General features: G+C 42.2%; 1 protein-coding gene across 2 annotated transcripts in view; it reads right to left on the bottom strand.

Annotated features, from left to right (window-relative positions):
• The window catches only part of LOC132406029 (transducin-like enhancer protein 1), a 196,753-nt gene that overhangs the window by 100,989 nt on the left and 75,195 nt on the right, over window positions 1-20,569 (bottom strand). For both annotated transcript variants that reach the window (XM_059991180.1, XM_059991181.1), the window contains 4 exons: window positions 14,011-14,073; window positions 13,292-13,396; window positions 5,466-5,664; window positions 3,328-3,344 (listed from right to left, as the gene is read on the bottom strand). In XM_059991180.1, coding sequence (XP_059847163.1) covers window positions 3,328-3,344; window positions 5,466-5,664; window positions 13,292-13,396; window positions 14,011-14,073 — 384 coding nt within the window. The remainder of the gene's footprint in view (window positions 1-3,327; window positions 3,345-5,465; window positions 5,665-13,291; window positions 13,397-14,010; window positions 14,074-20,569) is intronic.

The following is a 20,569-nucleotide window of genomic DNA, read 5'->3' as shown; positions in this document are numbered from 1 at the left end:
GCCTTATGAGAATAGGTTGAATGAACTTGGCCTTCTCTCCGAGGAGTGACGGAGGATGAGAGGTGACCTGATAGAGGTGTACAAGATGATGAGAGGCATTGATTATGTGGATAGCCAGAGGCTTTTTCCCCAGGGCTGAAAGGACTAACATGAGCGGGCTATAGTTTTAAGGTACTTGGAAGTAGGTACAGAGGGGATGTCAGGGGTAAGTTTTTCCAAAAGAGAGTGGTGGGCACATGGAATGCATTGCTGGCGACAGTGGTGGAGGCGGATGCAATAGAGTCTATTAAGTGACTCTTAGATGGGTACATGGAGCTCAGAAAAAATAGAGGGCTATGTAATAGGGAAATTCTAGGCAGTTTCTAGAGTAGGTTACATGGTTGGCATAACATTGTGGGCTGAAGGGCCTGTCATGATTTCTATGTTCTATAATTGCTGGATACAATTTGAACACTATGACACACAGATGACATGCTGGTGCTGATAACTTCTAAAGAGAAGCTCCAAGAAATACTGGATAAAGGTGAAGGCAAAAGGGATTGACTGCAAGCCGACTGGTGCTCACAAAGAAGTCAAATACAGAAATGCAAACTGAACAGCTAAACAAGCATGGAGCACAGTAACATCTGACAGTAGGGCTGATGTTGAAATGAGGAGGAGGATTGGGATTGCTAAATGCACATTCAAGCGTTTCAGCAAGATATTAAAAAAAGTCACATTTCCTATGGGTACAAAACCCAGTGTCACGTTGCTACGTTCATTCCACACTGATGTATGGAAGCAAATGCTGGGCATTATCGAAGCAAAATGAGGGAGGACTCAAAGCTGTAGAAACATGGTTTTTGAGAAGAATGATGAAAATATCGTGGAAGGAGAAAGTAACAGATGAGGAAGTGTTACGAAAACCCAGAACGAGAGCCGATACCATCGATCGGGAAACAGTAGCTGGGATTTCTGGAGCATATACTGAGTATGGAAACCTCTTGCAGTGCCGGGAAAAACTGATGGAAGGTAAAGTCACACTCGACAGCGCACGATATTCACGAGTTGCGCGCAAGGATGGACAGGCAAAAGTTATGACGAGCTTATTAAAACTTCTGATTAATGACAGATGGAAGACCATGATCGCCCAACGTTGTACAACACGGCACATAATGATGAATTAAATGCTGCGAAGCCATCATTCCTTAAATGAATAAAACTATTCCTGCCCCCAAATTCAAAATCTGTTAATGTGATGGCAAGGAGAGTTTAGTTGATTCATCATAACCCTACCAGTAAATATAGATGGCCTGCACAATGCAAAACTGAACAGGATCATTACACTGTTAAAACAAAACATCTTTTGTATTAGACTTTGAAGAGGCTCCCTGTTAGGATGGGTTCCTAAGATGGCATGGCTGGAAAGCAGGAATGGGAATCCTTCCAAGAGAGTCTTGGCAGACTATCACTCATTAACACAAGAGGCCCTTCGAGCTATCATGACTGTGTAAGCAGTTCAAGGGTGCCAATAAGGTTTAACCATGGCGAGGATCACCGCATTTACACTAAGATGCCACAGCTGAACAGTCTTCCCAGAATCATTCCTGCTGTAATTAGAATTCTGCATGAATAATGACAATGGAATTCTCATTGTGAGCAAGAAGCGAATCAGAAAAAAAATCCTGCCAATGGATTTGGAGTCATAAAGTACTTCACATCCAATGATTTACTTTTCTGGCATGCATTTTGTGTATTACAAGAATCCACAGATGGACAAGATGAACAGCCAATTTTTTTCTCCTCTTTGTGGTGTCTTTCTTTCATAGATAAATTGGATAACTGGGTACAGGACTAAACTGTGCAAAATAGACTTTAAAGAAGGTCAAGGGTTTTTCAGACTGTTCCTGAATCATACACTCATTGGCCACTTTACCAGGTACAGTGTGGTCTTCTGCTGCCGATCTACTTCAGGGTTCAATATGTTGTGTGTTCAGAGACGCTCTTCTGCACGCCACTGTTGTAATGTGTGGTTATTTGAGTTACTGTCAGCTTCCTGTCAACTTGAACCAGTCCGGCCATTCTCCTCTGACCTCCCTCATTAACATGGTATCTTTGTCCATAGAATTGGCAATCACTTCATTTTTTGTTTATTGTAAACTCCAGAGCAGGAGTTTCAAACCCTCTTTTTTAAAAAAAAATGCCATAGACTCTTACCATTAACAAAAGGTCCGTGGACCACAAGTTGGGAACCCCTGCTCTTGAGGCTGTTGTGTGTGAAAATCCCAGGAGATCAGTAGTTTCAGACAAACTGCCTTGTCTGGCACCAACAATCATTCCACGGCCAAAGTCACTTAGACCACACTTCTGCCCCCTTTCCGATGTTTGGTCTGACCAACCACCGAACCTCTTGACCATGTCTGCATGCTTTTCTATTAAATTGCTGCCACATGATTGACTGGATCAGCAAAGAGGTGTACAGATATACCTAATAAAGTGGCCACTTCTTGCAAGCGTCAAAACCTCAGCAAGTTGATCACAACCAGCCAAGGTCAAGCAATTCCCTTTTATTTATGCCAAGTTTTATTTTTTTGAAGTAAATGCTGCGGCACCACTTTTGGCAAGCTCCTATTTCAAGTGCATTGTGCTGATTCTGGATACTTCCCAGATCAGGCATCTCAGATAATTAATAAATATAACTAAAAATGGATCCTCGTGGGCACTGGGAATGGAAATAACATAGGCCCCCAAGATTCCACATTAAACATTTGGAGTAGCTGCTCTTTTGGCCTTGAAGAATAGTGAATCACACAAGAAATAAAAACACACTTAAGTTGGGAAAGTACAGCTTTCTTTCAGTATAAAATTTCTCCTTTTGCCACTCTCGTTCCACAATGTAGAAAATTTTTATATCTGAAGGGATTTTAGTGTTTCAAAAATTCCATTACCTCAAGAGAAAACTAAATATGCATAATTATGAAGAGTAACATACTACCAAAGGGTGATATTTGCAGTGATCCGTAAAGCTATATTGTAGGAGCCAGTAAGAGTTACAAAGTATTTAAGTCAGCTCATTATCTAATGGGCCATTTGACAAATTCCAGATTGCATCTGCCCTCCCAGAAAAGGATATCAGGGAATTTTGCTGCTTTCCCCCCATATTTGTGGCACACAGACACTTTCACATAACCCACCAAATGAAACCTTTACCTCTGGAATTAACATTACATTCATAAGCTCGATATAGATCGAACATGATCAAAAGCAGATCTCCCTGGGAATTACTGTGCTGTCTGACCTCAAAATGTTTGCTTTATAAGCCAATAGCCACAAAATGCCACTACTCACCGACCCTTGGTCTCTGTCTGTCTCCATTGGAATTACACCAGACCACGTGGAACACAAGAGGTACACAAAAAAAAAGAAAACAAGTTAGTCACCTGGCCTTCGATATGTGCCATGCGACACAGTCTACTCACTTTATTTTACGATTACACGGCAGAGGAAATGTCAAGCACAGAAATGGATCAATTCAGCCCTTCAGTTTTCTTGTAGCCCATTCCATAGCAACAGCCAGTTGAGTGCATAACATCCTTAAGAGGTAATGGCTTGCCCTACAGTGGCAGCATATCCCAAACCCTGACAGGCAAACTTATAAATCTTCCCACCTCAAAATCTATAAACACAGCAACCATTCAGTTCTTGAACCAACCTGCACAACCCTAATCACGACTGGCAACTTTGAACACTGCACCAAAATGGACATTTTTGGTCTGATTATGCTCTTTATTATGAAAAATTTATATACTTAAGTTTTTTTCTCTATAGTACTGCTTAAATGATGCTATATACCTGTGACGTTGCTGCCACAAGTTTATCACTGTCCTATGCATATGTGTACTTGTGCATAAGACAATAAATCTGAGTTGTAGAGTCCCTGACAGCAAGTCTGCAGTTTGTAGAATCAGTTCAGAGAAGTGGTGATTGAAGTTATCCACACCAGTTCAGGAGCCTGATGGTTGGAGGGCAATAGCTGTTCCTGAACCTGGTGGGGAACCCAAGGCTTTTGTACTTCCTGCCCAATTGTATTAACAAGAGGGCACAATGTGGAAAAATGGCCAAATTCTGTCCAGCTGAGCATTCCCCATTTACAGTGTTCCACCACTGACAGATATACCACAAGTTACCAAAAGCCCAAACTGGCAAATTCCCACTCAATCTCCCTTCAGTATTCTATGACACCTCTTAAACAACTCTTTAAACATCTTATACACCAGCATCATCTTTTATACACCAAAAATATCTCTGCCAGATGTCAAAGGGTGTTAAATTAATTGAAGCAGTTGGTGCAGCCACTCCAATGTTCCTACTTCACAGTAACCTATACAATTAGATTACTTCAGAATATCCTCTTTAGACTTGGAAGCAATTTTCTTTCAAATACCTAGACAATTTTATTACGCTTAAATAATGTATTGTTAAGCACTTGCAAGAGGTTAGCAACAAGTACCTTAACATTGTAATCAGATAAATGCAGTAGCTTTTCCATTAACTGATGCGATCTTTCTTCACCAAACCAGTCTCCTTTAATTCTATACTTAGGGCCAAACTGCAGACTGCAACAGCAGAGCATGGCTGATTTACCATCCCTCTCAATCCCAGTCTCCTGCATTCACCCCGAATCCTTTGTCGCCCTTAAAAAAATACCAAGAACCTTTTAACCTCCGCTTTAAATATACCTAATGCTTTAACCTTCACATCCAACTGTGGCAAATAATTCCACTTATTCACCAATCTCTGCTAAAGAAATTCCTCCTCATCTCTGTTCTGAAGGGACATCCTTGTGTTCTGAGGCTGTGCCCTCTGGTCCTAGATTGCACCACTATTGGAAACATCATTCTATTTAGGTCTTTCAATATTTGATAAGCTCAATGTGATCTCTCTCACTCCTCTAAACGTTTACTTGGCTCAGCACTGAACTGATACTCAGGCCGCGGCCTGCTCCAGGCTTCATGGCTGAGGACTCACTTCATTCCAAATGCTTTTGTTTACTTTTATTGCTTGCACAATACGTTTTATTTTCCTCTCTGCACATTGGGTGTTTGTCAGTCTCCTTTATGCGTTGTTTTGGACTTCTGTGCTTTATGGCTGCCTGTAAGGAGACCAATCTCAAGGTTGTATAATGTACACATACTTTGATATTACATGTACTTTGAACTTCCAGCGACTTCTTCAGGATACTAAGTTAGTTAATAATGGAATGTGGGACAATGCCCCCTGCTCAGTGTACATTCTATGTTTTTACTCATTCAGGGACTCTGTCTTACAGTCAAGTCAACCAGCATAAGGCAGGAATCAGCCTCTGATGCTACACAGCATTGAACTTAACAGCAAGGTGAGATTAGGCACCATTTTAGAATTGGTACCTGGAGTATCAGCTACATCAAAACACATATCGACATGGAAACAAGCACAGGTTACTTTACCTCTGCGATGCTCTGGATCTTGGTGATTCTTGTCTTCTTTGAGGGCAAACTGGGGGTGTGCTGCAAGGGCACTGGAGAGAGCCAGAAGACCAGAGCTGGCCCCTATCGACGACATGGTGGGAAGCTGCAGCCCTGAGGGGTGAAGAGCGAGTGGAAACGGAGAAGCATGGTGGGACAGCTGCTGGGGTTGGAAGTGATGCTGTTCCAGCAAGGAGAGGAGAGAGCAGAGCAGAAAATAATTGATTACAAATTACATTCATGCACAACTCACACAGACATTAAAACTACAAACTCTTACACAGATCTGTACCACAAGAAGCATTGATAGCAATAAATACATATTGGAGGCTCATGGAGATTTATAATGCTCCACCAAAATGAAAACTAAATACTTTACCGTTGAAGGGGAGCCTAAAGAAAATAACAACTCTCCCAATGGAGTTCCAATACAGTAGTACACCAGGACGTGGTGGGGCGAGAGTGACAGAGGCAACAGAGAGAAGAGGATAGGAGAAAAAAAAATTACATGGTTGATGCATTGGAATTCATTCTTGGGTTACACAGATTTGTAGTTCACTGTATTTCAATTTTCATTGTTTTGACCTATATCAGTCACCTACTGAGCTAGAATCTACTTTTAATTATGTTGAGGAAGCCCTTATAAAATGAGGCACTGCTAGCCCCAGTCTTTCAGGCGCCATTCTCTTCTCTTGCTTGTGGCCCCTTTAAATTAAGACCATGGCCATCGTCATGAACCCTTGCTCATGATGGATGTTTTCCAGATGTTTGATACCATGTCAAAGTTGCAGAAAGTGTTGTGCTGGAAGTGGAAGGGAGACAGGGACGAACAAACCACATTTAATAGGCCTGTTCCAACTCCTTCCTTCTGGTAGGCGCTTTACATCACTGTATGGCAGGACAAATAGGTACAAGAACAGTTTCTTTCCGTATGCCATCAGTCTTATGACCACTTGAATTTTAGTCTGTTATAAATCAAGTCCACCTGTACATTCAATGAGGGGGACCTCACTGTATATAGTTTATGATTATTTGTACTATTGTTTTTGTTTGCTTCTAATTCTGTACAGAGAGAGCTCAGGGAAACCGGCATCAAATTCCCTGTATGTATCCTCATACTTGGCGATAATAAAGGATTCTGATTCTGATATTGCAACCTTGCTAGACTAGAATGGTAAAGGAAATATGCTGACAGAAGGTAAAATCATCGGTCAAATATTGCACACCAAATTAAATGCTTAATAATTACACCAAACCTCAAAGCTACTCATGAAAGGAAACTTGTAATCAACCTTTCATTGCTGTCCACCAGTTAAAACAACTATCTCTGAATTTTTAATTTCCCCTGGTTTATCTCCTTGCACCTCTATAAACCAGGGGTTACTAACCTTTTTTATGCCATGGACCCCTACCATTAACCAAGCAGTCTGTGGACCCCAGGTTGGAACCCTTGCAATTTTGATCGAGCATAGCTTCCCAAGGCCAAGCTTCATTTCTTTACTTAGATACCTTACAACAGTTCAAATCACCATCAGGTACCTTATATGATTAAAAAATAATTTTTGATTCAATGCCTGCTATTCTATAACATCAAAAGGTGGGTAAAGTTAAACCCCTGAGGTTACTGGTCAATTCAGGCGTCCAATCTACTTGTATTATTAGTAAACATTTTTAAACATCAAAATCAATCACAAAATTAGCAGTATAATCAGCAAACATGATGACATCCAAATTCAATATTTAGATTTAAATTTGAATGTTCAATATTGGAGATTAATTCAAGGTAGCATCTCATCATACGTCAAGCACAACCTGAAGGATATTTCTGATGTGATTCCTTAGTCAAAAGAAAACAGATCAATTTTCACCATGAATAAACTCTTCTCAGGCTTCCAGCTGAGTACAAGTATAGGTTTTAACCGATGTTTCAAAGACAAACACTGCTATCTTCATCACGGATGATGCCTAGTCCTCTGGTGTAATATATATACTCCAAGTCATCCATCCCTCCTGATTGGATGACGATTAACCAATGAGGTTTCTCTGTTCCACCACATGAATAATCAAATTCCAGTTCTTACTGACAGCGAGACCTTCATCTTTGCTGAAATTCTTTTTCTCTAGTCTTATTCCAATGGCTTCCGCACCAGGCAGTCCCAAACGCCGTCAACACAGCAGTGTTTTGTGCTGTTGAAGTCAATCCAATGGCCATTGCAAATTCAATGTTCTCTGACCACTGATATATCCGGGGAACGCAAACCGATACACCTCCTGTGGACTGATGAGTATTTCCACTGTGCACCCCTTTTGGCTGATACACTCTGCACTGCACTCACAGGGAACCTGCAGTCCAGAAACTCGTAAGGAAGCTCAAATCACAGCTTTTGTGGGTCAAAGATGACATGGGACACAGGACGGCTGGAGTTCACAGGACTCCCTGTGAATGCGAAGGTCATGCGTGTGTTTGGGGGGGGGTGCTTGGAGAAGTGACGCAGAAGATTGTAACATCAGAGTAGTAAGTTTCTGGTCTCAACTCTTACTGTTGCAGGTGCAACCTCACACTCCCATGATGAGGAGACAGAGAGCCTGCCTGAAATACTGAAGAGCTGGTTTGTGAACTGTGGTTCGATGGACTCTAGATCAATGGAATCTTTTGTGCTTCTGATGCTGCTTGCATCGTGGAGTGGGGGGGGGGGGTAAGAGAGAGAAAGCAAAGGGATCAGTGCTTCTTCTGTCACAGGTGGGGGCAGGGGAGTGGGGGTGTCAATGCTTTTGCTGCCAATTGTGCGGGGGGGGGGGCTTTGATATTTCTGTTCTTCTATGGGGTTTCTGTGTTTCCTGGATGTCTGTGAAGAGGATGATTTTCAGGTTCTATACTGTATACATGTAATGCCCTGGTAAAGGTTTTTACTGCTAATGTTGTTGGGCATTTCATGCAATGGCCTTTCCGTAGAAGCAGTGTCTTCTGCGGGCAGTGTTTGGGTTACCGTTAAAGATAAGGGATGCTTAGGAACGTACGTCCTGGTTTTAACCTAGTTTCAAAGTTCCTCCATCAAAAAAGCCAGCACAGATTGGGTGACATTAATGGCCTCCCAAACCTGTGCTGTTCCACAGGTCAGCAGATGTTCTTAATGTTGCATTAACACAGCCTAAAAAGGGTTCAAGATTCAAGATCATTTGTCACGTGCACATTGAAACATGCAGTGAAATGCATTATTTGCATTAACAGCCAACATGCCCTAGGTTGTCTGTACATATTGCCACAATTTCCAGTGCTAACATCGTGTGCCCGCAATGCTTGGCAGAACAACCCAGGATGTGTAGATAAATATCAATAGGATCTTGCTGCAACATTGGAGATACCAACGAGTAGATCATACCCTCCAAACACCCCATGATTGGCAGCTGCTATGGCACATTGGTAGCCATTTTTAAAAAAGGGCACTGGAAGTCACTTTTTGGTTTGCAAAAGCTTTTTAAAAACAGGGCCATGGTACTTATTTACTCATTGAGCTGCAGTATGGAATAGACCCTTCCTGCCACACTGCCCAGCAATTCCCTCGATTTAATCTGACCCTAGTCACAGGACAATTTACAATGACCAATTAACCTACCCAATGGAACAACTTTGAACTATGGGAGGAAACTGAAACACCCAGAGAAAACCCACGTAGTCACGGGTAGAACGTACAAACTCCTTACAGGCAGCGACAGCAATTGAACCTGGTTCAACTGTACTGTAAAGGATTCTATTCTGCATCTCAGATCCATCTACTTCTGGGGGGACTGCACCTCAATCCTTCCCCCTCAAAAATAATCAGAGAGGCTGGGGCTGTGTCACAGCCATCAAATTTTTGAAAGCTTTTTACAAAAGCTTTTTACAAAAGCTGGATTGCCCTCCAGCGAGGCCAACAGGGAGAGGTCACACACAAACACCACACACGTATCTTGAATGACAGGCCACAAGAAACCCAAAGAAATTCATAAACTAGACTGTGCAGGATTATTCTGGGATTGATCAAGTCAGATGAGACTGCCAAGCTATGCCCCGCCCTAAAACCGGCTGCTTTACAATCGAGGACAAAGTGAAGTCAAAGTAAATTATCCAAGTAGATATACGTCACCATATACTACCTTGAGATTGATTTTCTTGCAGAAATATGCATGAAAATAAAGAACAGAATTTGTGAAAATCTATACATAAACAATGAATGACAAAGAGCTAATGTGCAAAAATGACAAATAGTACAAATTAAAATTACAATAATACTGAGAACATGAAAGCTGGGGTCAGATATCAAAACAAAAAGGATCCCAAACAACACTAAAATCTTAAGGGTTTGAAATAGCACTTAAAAATCAGCATGAAGAGCACTGTCTGAAGCGCACAGGTTTTTTCATTCAGCACAACTGGCCATAGCACCTATGCCAACTCTTCCAAAGAACCTAGGATGTTGCCTGGGTTGGAGGGCATACCTAATGAGAACAGGTTGCATGTACTTGGCCTTTTCTCCTTGGTGCGGTGGAGGATGACAGGTGACCTGATAGAGGTGTATAAGATGATGAGGGGCATCGATCCTGTGGATAGCCTGAGGCTTCTTCCCGGGGCTGAGACGGCTAACATGAGGGGGCATAGTTTAAAGGTGCTTGGAAATAGATACTGGGGGGATGTCAGAGGCAAGTTTTTCCACACAGAGAGTGATGGGTGCATGGAATACACTGCCGGCGGTGGTGGTACATGGGGCTTAGCGAAATAGAGGGTTACGCAGTAGGGAAATTCTAGGCAGTTTCTAGAGTAAGTTACATGGTCGGCACAACATTGTGGGCCGAAGGGCCTGTTGTGTGCTGTAAATTTCTATGTTCTGTGAACCCACACCACTGCTCTTCCTCCATTTTGTTAAATTTAGTATTTTTAATGAATCGTGGAACCACCTGAAAGAATTTGCACACAGACTTCTTACACTGGGGTATGAGTTCCAGTTTGTGGATCACTACTACCACCTCCACTACCATCTACAACCTCTCACCTGGTCCTACCATCTACAATATTCCTTAAATCAGAGTTACTGAAGGGGGGAAAAAATTGAACATGCATGAGGAGGATACTTAATCCATTTGTGCCTAATCTGCTATTCAATGATACAGTGCCCCACCCAGCAACCCACCTACTTAATGCTAGCCTAATCTCAGGACAATTTAGAATGACCAATTAACCTGCCAACCGGTACATCTTTCGATTGTGGGAGAGAACCAAAGCACCTGAAGACATGCAGTTCACAGGGAGAACGTACAAACTCCTAACCAATCTGCGAGCCCCTCCCATATACACCAGTCCTCGACTCAAAAATTAAAACAATCTTGAACTTGTATTTATTTGTCATGTTTTCATCAAAACAATGAAACAATCACCTGAGGATACGTTGGTTGTTAGCGCAAATTAATCACAAGTGGCCAATCGAATAACCACAAATTACAGTAGAAGAGAGCGACAAGATTTTCCACCCTCACAGTGTAAAAGAATTTCCCAATTTCAGTTCCAAAAAGCCCAACTCTGAGATCTGAGTCTCATTCCACAAACCACAGGAAGAGCTACTCTCTTTCAGTTCCCCTTGGTATCCTGCAAATTTCGTTAATAACCATTTAATTCTAAATTCCATGGAACCTCATTCTAATTTTGTAATATCCCATTGCTTAAGAAAAAAAAATCCATTGATTAAAATTGTTGAGAAATGTCGGACAAATTGGTGGGGGGGTAGGGAGTGGAAGGACTGTAGATCCCACCCTCACATCTGTCATTCTTCTACCAGCTGGAGTCTTTCAGTGGAACAGAGATATGGATGAAAATTCAGTCCCATAACTGTTTATGACAGATGAAGGAATCAAAGTGGCCAGTCATGCTGCTGTGGTTTTTCTTCACAGTGAAAGACCAATTATCACACTTCTCCCTGATAAAATATTGTGCCTTACAAGAAGCCGTAATTATACCAGGAACGAGAAATAATGACAGCTTCCACTTGGATTAGAAAAAAAGTTCCTGCAAACTTGTTTTTCCACATCATTACACATGAAAGCATTTACTTCTGTTAAGACAATACAAGTAAAACATCGCATAATGAGATGAAGAGGGAGATTGGTGAGAAGCCCAGGCACAGAAAACATGCCAGATCTTGGATGGAAAATTTAAACTACGAACTGCCCTGGAATGGTTCCATATTGGAACCCAAACAGATCCACATTCAGACAGCCCCAAGGTCCAAACATGTACAATCAAGTCTACCTTCAAGTTTAAATCCATCGCAACTTGTCCTTAAATCACTTGAATTGTCAAGTCCAGTTTCCACTTGCCTGCAATAAAGCACTTCAAAATGGGCCATCAATCACACTCCATCCCAAACTCTTCCACATGGTACTCAGGAGACAGACAGTCTATGGAACTGAGCCAAAATAGTAGTGGAATCTTGGACTGTATCAGCCATGATTGAATGGTGGAGCAGACTGAATGGCCCTATGTGTTATAATCTTATTACAGAAGAGGCTGTTTTGCTGTCTTGAGGCAAACTAGGGCCGATGAGTCCCACAGGGTCCAACGAGAGGCCAGTGCAGCAGTTGCGGGGCCTTGGCAGAGTTACTTAAAATGTCCTTAGCCTCCTGTGAAGTGCCAGAGGACCAAAGGATAGCTAATGCTCTGATGTTCCAAGAAAGGCTCTAAGAATAAACTGGGAAACTATAGGCTAGTGAGTCTGATGTCAGCAGTGGATAAATTGTTGGAAGATATTCAAGGACAGGATATACAAGTAAGGACAGGAGATTCTGCAGATGCTGGCATTCCTGAGCAACACACAAAATGCAGTTCTTGTGGTCACATGCAGAGCAGTTGCTATTCCAATGCATCCAGACAGAATGCGTTCTGCAGTGCATCAATAAAAATTGATCTAGGTCAATGGGGACATTCAAATTTCTTCAGCTTTGAGGAAGTAGAGGCTTTCTTGGCTATGAAATCAACATGATTGGACCAGGACAGGCCATCAGTGATGCTCACACCCAGGAACTTGAAGCTCCCAATTATGCTCTCAGCTATGTTGTTTAGTTGGCTTTAAGGAAAAGGTTCTTGTCATTACACCATGTCACTAATTTACCTCCTTTCTGTATTCCAAGTCACCTCCCACCAACCTTAATTGTTTAAGAAACAGTAACAAATGGTTTCTGAAGAACAGAAGCCAGTCGTTATTTTGATATATCTCACAGTTGGAAAGGCAATGTCTTAGTCAGCAACCAAAACAGCTAGCCAGGAAGTTTCCACTGGGAGATCTACACAAGGGTTACCTGGTTCACAGGGTTATTGCCACCTTGGATGGTTCATTGCTTTACATAAAAATCAAGACCATTTACTGCTTGCTTTTTGAAAGTGCTATATGTTGAAGAGTATCTGATCGAGAAGACTGCAGGACAAGTATTGTTAAATGGTTAGATATTGTATGGTGAAGTGTTATGCGATGAAGTGTTTCAAATTGGGATTTTGCTTCTGCTGCCCTATGATCTGATTGGTTGTTATATCAGGAGAAACAGCACCCTCTGACATTTCCAATATGGGACCATTCCAGGATAATTGAAGGTTCAGCTCTCCATGCAAGATCGGGCTAGCACCCAAGTAGCTTCATTTTTAAGCTACTAGATCTTGGGCCCACAGCCTTTATGATGTCACAGGTCCTACCTCAAACACTTCTCCACCTTTGCTCAAATAAAGTTCAGCTACGTAAAATACCCAGCAAAAATAAAATGTCACAAGAATGTTAATTAGCTATACATACAGGGGGCGGTAGAATAGGAAGTCCTCGGACCCCAATTGCAGCGTTCAAATCACCCATGGTCACTTGCTTTGCACGCTCAATAGTCTGGATGACTTGCTGTTGGTGCTGGAAAGATACCAAAATTAAAATTAGTAACATTGGATGGAAAAGCATTTATTGAATAGAATATGCATTATAGTGGCTGGTTAAACTATCTTTAAAGCGTAACAATTTAGAGAGGATATGATAATGCAGTGTAGAAACATTGTTCACCCTCCCCAGGGGTTTCCTCTCCTAGCATCCATAATGACTGCATCATAAATTCAAAAACGTTTAATTAGCTTTCTGGTGCTTTGGAATGTCTAAGATTGCAATAGGTGTCATAAATGCAAATCCATCTTCCTTGTGCATAATAAAAAAGTGGGATCACTGCTTCTTTCTTCTCTGTTATAATCTACCATTAAATGTGAGGAAAATCTACAATTCCATTTTATTCAAGAACAAGTTGTGGCCTCAATGATTCCTTCTAATCCAAGGCAACTTGATCCAAAAACCCAAGTTGAAATCATTTGTTATATTGTCTTCCATTTAACAAACCCAAACAGTTCTTGTTTTCTATCTGCTAAAGAGAATTTAATTATTACAGAAACCATAATGAACTCATTCAAGAAAACCAAAAACCAGATGGTACCTAGAATTATTTGGAACAAATGAATTACTTTTACAATAGTCATACTTACTTCTTGTGATAAGTAAGGAAGGAGTTGGGCACAAATCATGTTTAGTCTCTTCGCTATTTCAGTCTAGGAAGAAAAGGATTGGATTAAAAATAAAATTCCAGTTAATAGATCAGTCAAAATTTCAGTTTGAAAATGGACCTGGAATGACAATGTGAATGCCACGTGTACGGCAGTGCATTTAGGACAACAGCAAAGAGATTCCCAGCCTATTTTTATGCCATGGGCCAATACCATTCTGCAAGGGACCCATGGACCACAGGATGCGAATCCTTGCCTTAGACCATATGATAACTAGTTTGTTGTGTCTAGAATGGTGAAGCAATGGTCAATTAACACATTTGGTTGATTCCCCCAGCAGTTTTATGGGCAAATTTATTTTTTCACACTTATTTAGCTAAAGGGTGGCAGGTGGAGATGTGTTTCTACCAAAGGAGGGGTAAAGTGGTCCTTCGCTCCACTAGCCCGCAGGTCATCTTGGGCAAGGTGTAGCATCTACTTACCCACCCCATCCCCAAAATCAGGGTCACGTGAAGCCATAGGAGCAGGCTCACGGTTGTATGAGCAGCTGGTGCATATCACAAGTCCTGATTATGCGACCACGGACTCCAGGTACTCTCTGAAGAGTACTGATAATGGCTGGCGTCACCCATCTTGTAAAAACACTGCCCAGAAGACAATGGCAAAACATTCTGTAGAAGAATCAGTCAAGGATAATCATGGTCATGGAAAGACCGTGACTGTCCACATTATACAACATAGCACAAAACAAACTATCGATTTAACCAAACAAGAAACTGTATACCCAGGATCACACTTTAACTTATACTTTAGAGACCAGTCATAAAAATGTTGGTCAATAGATCCACCTGTCATAGAATCACACAACACAAACTCAACCACCAGGTATCTATTTTTACTAATCCCATTCACTGCAGCCTTCTACATCTTGGCAATTCAACCACCCACAGAGCTATTTTTTTCTGTCAAATGTTATGAGAGTACTTGGGGTTGTTCTGTTTTGTAAAGTAGCAACACTAGTTAGACCACACTTGAAGCATTGTGTGTACTTCTGGTCCCCAATCTGTAGGAAGGATGTGGTTGCACTGAGACACTAGTTATGAGGAGAGATAGATTGGGTTTGCTTCTCCCTGCAGCAAAATGGGCTGAAGAGTGACCTACTAGGGAATTATAAATAAGGCAAAGAGTCAGATCATTACCCCATGATAGGAGTATCAGAAAATAGAACGCATAGGTTCAAGGTGAGAGGAAGAATTGTTAAAATAACAATCACATCGCCTTTATGTAAACAGAGTGTTTGCTATCTGGAACTCACTGCCAGAGGAAGAGGTGGAGTCAGATACAATCACTACTTATTTTTTTAAAAAAGAGATACTTCGGCAGTTCAATACGATATGGACCTAGTGCAGGTACATAAGTTTAATGCAGATGGGCAAAATAGTCAGTATGGATATGATGAGCCAGAGGGCTTGGTTCTGTGGGAGGAAATCAGAGCACCTGGAGGAAAGCCAGGCAGTCATGGGGAGAATATACCAACTCCTTCCAGACAACAGCTGGAATCGATCTCCAGCTGCCATCAACTGGAGCGCAATGCGATTACGGTGTCAGCAATTGGGGTTTGATTCCTGCTGCTGCCTGGAAGGAGTTCATATATTCTCCCCATGACCACATGGGTCTTCTCCTACATGCCAAAGACTTATGATTAGAGCAAGTGAGCTGGAGGCATGGTTATGCTGGCACTAAAAGTATGGCACCACTTGCAGGCTGCTCACCTCAATTCTCACTGATCTGATGCAATTCACTATATGCTTCGATGTAGAGGTGATAAATAATGATCTTTCTTTGCCTCCAGCAGCCTTTGTACATTGAGGTCCAGACTGCCACACTGTTCAAAGTGAAATATTTTTTCCTCCTCTCCCCTCTAATTCTCCTACCCTTCACTTTAAATCTTTGCCCTCTAATTTTAGAGGTCTGCCTTATGGAGAAAATGGTCTTACAACTTATTTATACCCCTCATAATTTTTCATACATCTCTCTGATCTTCCCTCAGCCTCCTACAGATAATATGTCAAAATGTAAAATATCGGAGGAATAGTGGAACATGAACCCATGGCCAGCTCCATTAACTCCAAGCCGATTAAAGCAGCGAGCAAGATTAAAATCACTGAGGATGAGAGCGGAAAACGGTTTGCCTGTGCTTGACCGGTCCCTTCTCACTGCTGCTGATGGGTGGAAGGTGCAGGAATCTTGGGATCCACACTGCCGGGTTCGGGAGCAGTCGTCACCCTGCAGTTACCAGGATACAGGGCGGGCTTCACTCGCCTCCGCACTGAATGCATTTCGCAGCTGTGGACTCACTTTCTGGGGACGTTGCAGCTCATGTTCTTGTGGTTTTGCTTAGGTATTTATTTTAAGTATTTGCACGATTTAATTAAGATGCTTCAGCGCTCAACTGACTTCGGCAGCTGTGGCCTGCAACTATCGGACTCCCGGACTGCCTCCATTTGCCTCAGTGGCTCTGGACTCACTTTCAAGGACCCTGTGATTAATGTTGTTTGTTTACTTTTTAATTGTCTGCAAGATTTGTTCCCCCCCCCGCCCCCCAACTGTACATTAGGCATTCAATGGTTTGTCGCTGGAGGTTTCTCTTTAAATGCTTTCTATTGTGTTTGCTTGTTTTGTGGCTGCCTACAAGATGATGAATCACAAAGTGTACATACTTTAACAAATATACTTTGAACCTGGAGGATCATAATATCAACAAGCTAAATGAAGTCAGAAAAGCACAGAAGGTAACTCTGGCTGGTAATGCTGAGTGCATATGAAGGGAAATCAGGATTTGTGAAGGTTAGCATATCTCACTGGTTTCTGGATGTACTTGACACTAAAGTCTGACAAAGGAACCTCTCCCCAAAATTCCACTGCTTTAATTATATTTAAAGTTGCAGGACCATTTTAAGCTTCAATGCATTGGATGCAATTGGAGTTGGTGGAGCAGGTTTATTTTGTGTTACAATAAATCCAAAACAGTGTTGGCAGTGTATGTGTGGAATGTTAATGACGCTATGGTGGCAAGAGCATTAGCATGTGCACACTGAACATCTGGCTGACATCAATCAGTATGTAACACTGACTTGAATATATACAAGTCTGAACAGCAGCAGGAAGGATACCCCCCCCCCCCCAAGTGAATTGGTGAATTGTGGAATAAGCTACTTAACAGGTTGTTTGCGGGCCGATTATTTCTTCATTTTTGTGAATTGTGTGATGCCTTCTAGAGAGGAGTCAAGTTACAAGGCTGTCTGATTTCAGCAGGTGGGAAGAGTTCAACCCATTAAGGATGGGGTTTCATGGTACTTGGAAGCACTTGATAAATCAGGCCAAAGTCAGCATAGTTCCCTGAAAGGCAGGGGTTCCCAACCCTTTTTGAGCCATGGATCCCATACCAAGGGTTTATGGACACCAGGTTTTGAAATCCTGCTTTAAGGGGACAACTTGGCTGACAAATCTGCTGGAATTCTTTGAGGAAACAATAGGCAGCATAGACAATGAGATGGATGTTTACTTAGATCTTCAAAAGGCCTTTGACAAGAAGCTGCACCTGAGACTGCTAAACAAGAAAATAGGAATCTATGATATTACAGAAAATGTAATATCACAGAAGATTGGATGACTGGCAGAAGATAAACAGTGGCATTAAAAGGGTCTTTTCTGGATGGTGCCAGTGATAAGTAGTATTCTACAGGGGCCAATGTTGAGCTTGCTACTCTTAACCTTGTTATTGATCTGGGCGACTGAATTGGAGGTGTTGTGGCCAAATGTGTGGATGATACAAAAAAAAGGGGAGAGACAGGCATGTTGAGGAAATGAGCAGACTGCAGAAGGACTTGCACAGTTGAGAGAATGGGCAAAAAACTGGCAGATGGAGTAGAGCATTAGGAAGTGTATGGCCATGCACTTTTTGTTAGAATATAGTCTACACTTTTTTATTACTTCTAAATGGGGAGAGAATTCAGAGATCAGGTAGAGAGGGACTTGGGAGTCCTCATGCCAATTTGCAAGTTCAGTCAGTAGGAAGCAAGACAAGTGCAATGTTAGCACTCAGTTTGAGAGAATGAGGAACATCAAAGTTAAGGTGTAATGCTGAGGTTTTAACAAGGCATTGAACAGAGCAGATTTGGAACGCCAAGTGGTTCTGGGTCCCCGACAAAAGAATGTGCTGACAGAGTTCAGGGAAAGTTTACAAGAATGATCCCAAGGAAGAAAGGGTTAATGTCTGAGGAACACTTGATGGCTCTGGCTGGAAGAATGAGGGGTGGGATCTCAATGAAACCTATTGGATAATGAAAGGCCTAGATAGAGTGGGCGTGGCGAGGACATTTCCTGCAATGAGTCTAGGACCAGAGGGCACAGCCTCAGAGCAGCAGGACATCCTTTAGGTGGATTTCTTAAGCCAGTGGGTAGTGAATCTGTGGAATTCAATGCCAGGGACACTTGTGGCAGCCATGTCATTTGGCCAATTTAAAAGGAGAGGTTGATTGATTCTTGAATGTAAGGGTGTCGATGGATACAGGAAGAAAACAGGAGAAAGGGGTTGAGAGCAATTATAAAATCAGCCATGATGGAGTAGCAAAGCAGACTCGATGGGCCAAATGGCTTAATTCTGCTCCTGTGTCTTCCGGTCCAACTCTGTTCACTTCATCAGTTGTGGGCTATTCGAGTGCAATTCCTACATTGTGCTGACTGCCTACATGTTAATAAGGATCCTGGCAACAGTCAGAAGGCCATGGTATTGTGCTCTGCCTGCTTGAAGAAAGACAAAAGGGTTGAATCCTCTGGCAACGTCGCTAGCTCCCAGCATTTAATTAGTATTTAATGCAGAAGAGTAATGTCAAAGCACAAGCAGCAGAAGGCAGGCCTGGGAGATATCCTACTTGCTCCGGAAGATTTCAGGCACATAGCTAGACATGCTGACAAGCTCATCAAGCGTACAAAACCGAAAATAAAAATTAAGCAATTTAATGTGACTAGTGCTGGAAGGAAGCAAGAACCAAAGGGAGAAAAGGTCAGACTCACAGAAAGGAAATAACCACACATACACAAACATTCAACAATATGCTTTATTAGATTTCCAATAATGGAGGTAACAGCATCTCAAACGTACATTATGTCAGTACATAACTGAAGGGCTGTCAGTAATCACCCACCATGCAGTCCGCACAGAAATGCAGAGACATTAATTAACTTCAAGTTTCCTTTTTAACTACGGTTAAAAAGCACTGCCGTACTCTGCATGACAAAGAGGGGCAAATTAGGTCACTTTGCATCACTTTAAAGACCCAAGGCCTCCATTAGTTTCATGTTACTTACTGACTTTCAGAAGCCAGCAGAATATAGATCAACTCCTTCATAGTTAGTGACAGCATCTCAAGTGGATCGTCTTTTTTTTTAAAAAAAAGTAGGCAAATAAGCGTTGCTGAAAACTGAATAAATACACAACAGTACGAAGTGGATAGTAATTGGAACCAACGTGTGGGTGTGACAAACGTCACAATTCCACCGCTTTCCCTCAGTTGCCTGATATTATGAACTCGCTGTAGCCTGTAGCCTATTGTTCCCTCTTCAACTGACAGTGATCAAAACATACAGTAAAAGGCATTGTTTGTGTCAACGACCAGTAGTCCAAGGATGTGCTGGGTTGCAGCCCACAAGTGTTGCCAAGCTTCCGGCGCCAACATAGCATGCCACAACTCACTAACCATGACGAGCACTGTATGCCTTTAGAATGTGGGAGGAAACCAGAGCACCTGGAGGAAGCCCATGTGGTCTGGATAGATGGTGACAGAATTAAATGTCGTTAACTGGTGCCGTGAAGTGCTACACTGCAGTACCAGCCCTCTCATGGCCAATTTCGCACTCCAACATCATGCCAGAAACGGGCACAAACATTTTTATCTCCAGTACAGTGAGGAGGGAGAGCTATGCTGTTCAGAGTGTCCAAATGGGACCAACTCAAACAACTGGGTTGGCATGGAAGGGTTGGATCAAAGGGCCTGCTTCTGCTTTCTATGACTTCAGTGGCTGCTTCTCGATGAGAAGCTTTAAATGAAGGCTATGCCTGCCAAAATATCCTATTGTGCAACTTTTTAAACATTAAAAAAGGATAAAGTTCTTGGGTGCCCAAGCCTGTATTCATTCTAAAGCAGATTAGTTGATCACCACAACATTGAGATTTCCCCCCCCCCCCCCCCGCCGAGCTTGCCCAAGGCAGTTTCCTCCATTATATCAGACTCTACACCAAAGATGATGCTCGCCTGGTAGCCCAATGGCACGATCATTGATTTCTCCAACATTCTGAAATTTCCCTCTACCGCTCCTCTTCTTTTCATTCCCCAATCTAGCTCACCTCTCAATGGAACCCTTTCTTCTCCTCCCTACCTCCCATTGCCTACTGTTCTCACCCCTCAGATTCCTCCTACAAACATTTACCTCTTCCACTTATCACCTCCCAGCTTCTTACTTCATCACCTTTTCCCCAACC

Source organism: Hypanus sabinus, chromosome 16 (genome assembly GCF_030144855.1).
Source record: "Hypanus sabinus isolate sHypSab1 chromosome 16, sHypSab1.hap1, whole genome shotgun sequence".
Lineage (NCBI taxonomy): Eukaryota > Metazoa > Chordata > Chondrichthyes > Myliobatiformes > Dasyatidae > Hypanus > Hypanus sabinus.
This window is presented reverse-complemented; position numbering and strand designations above follow the sequence as displayed.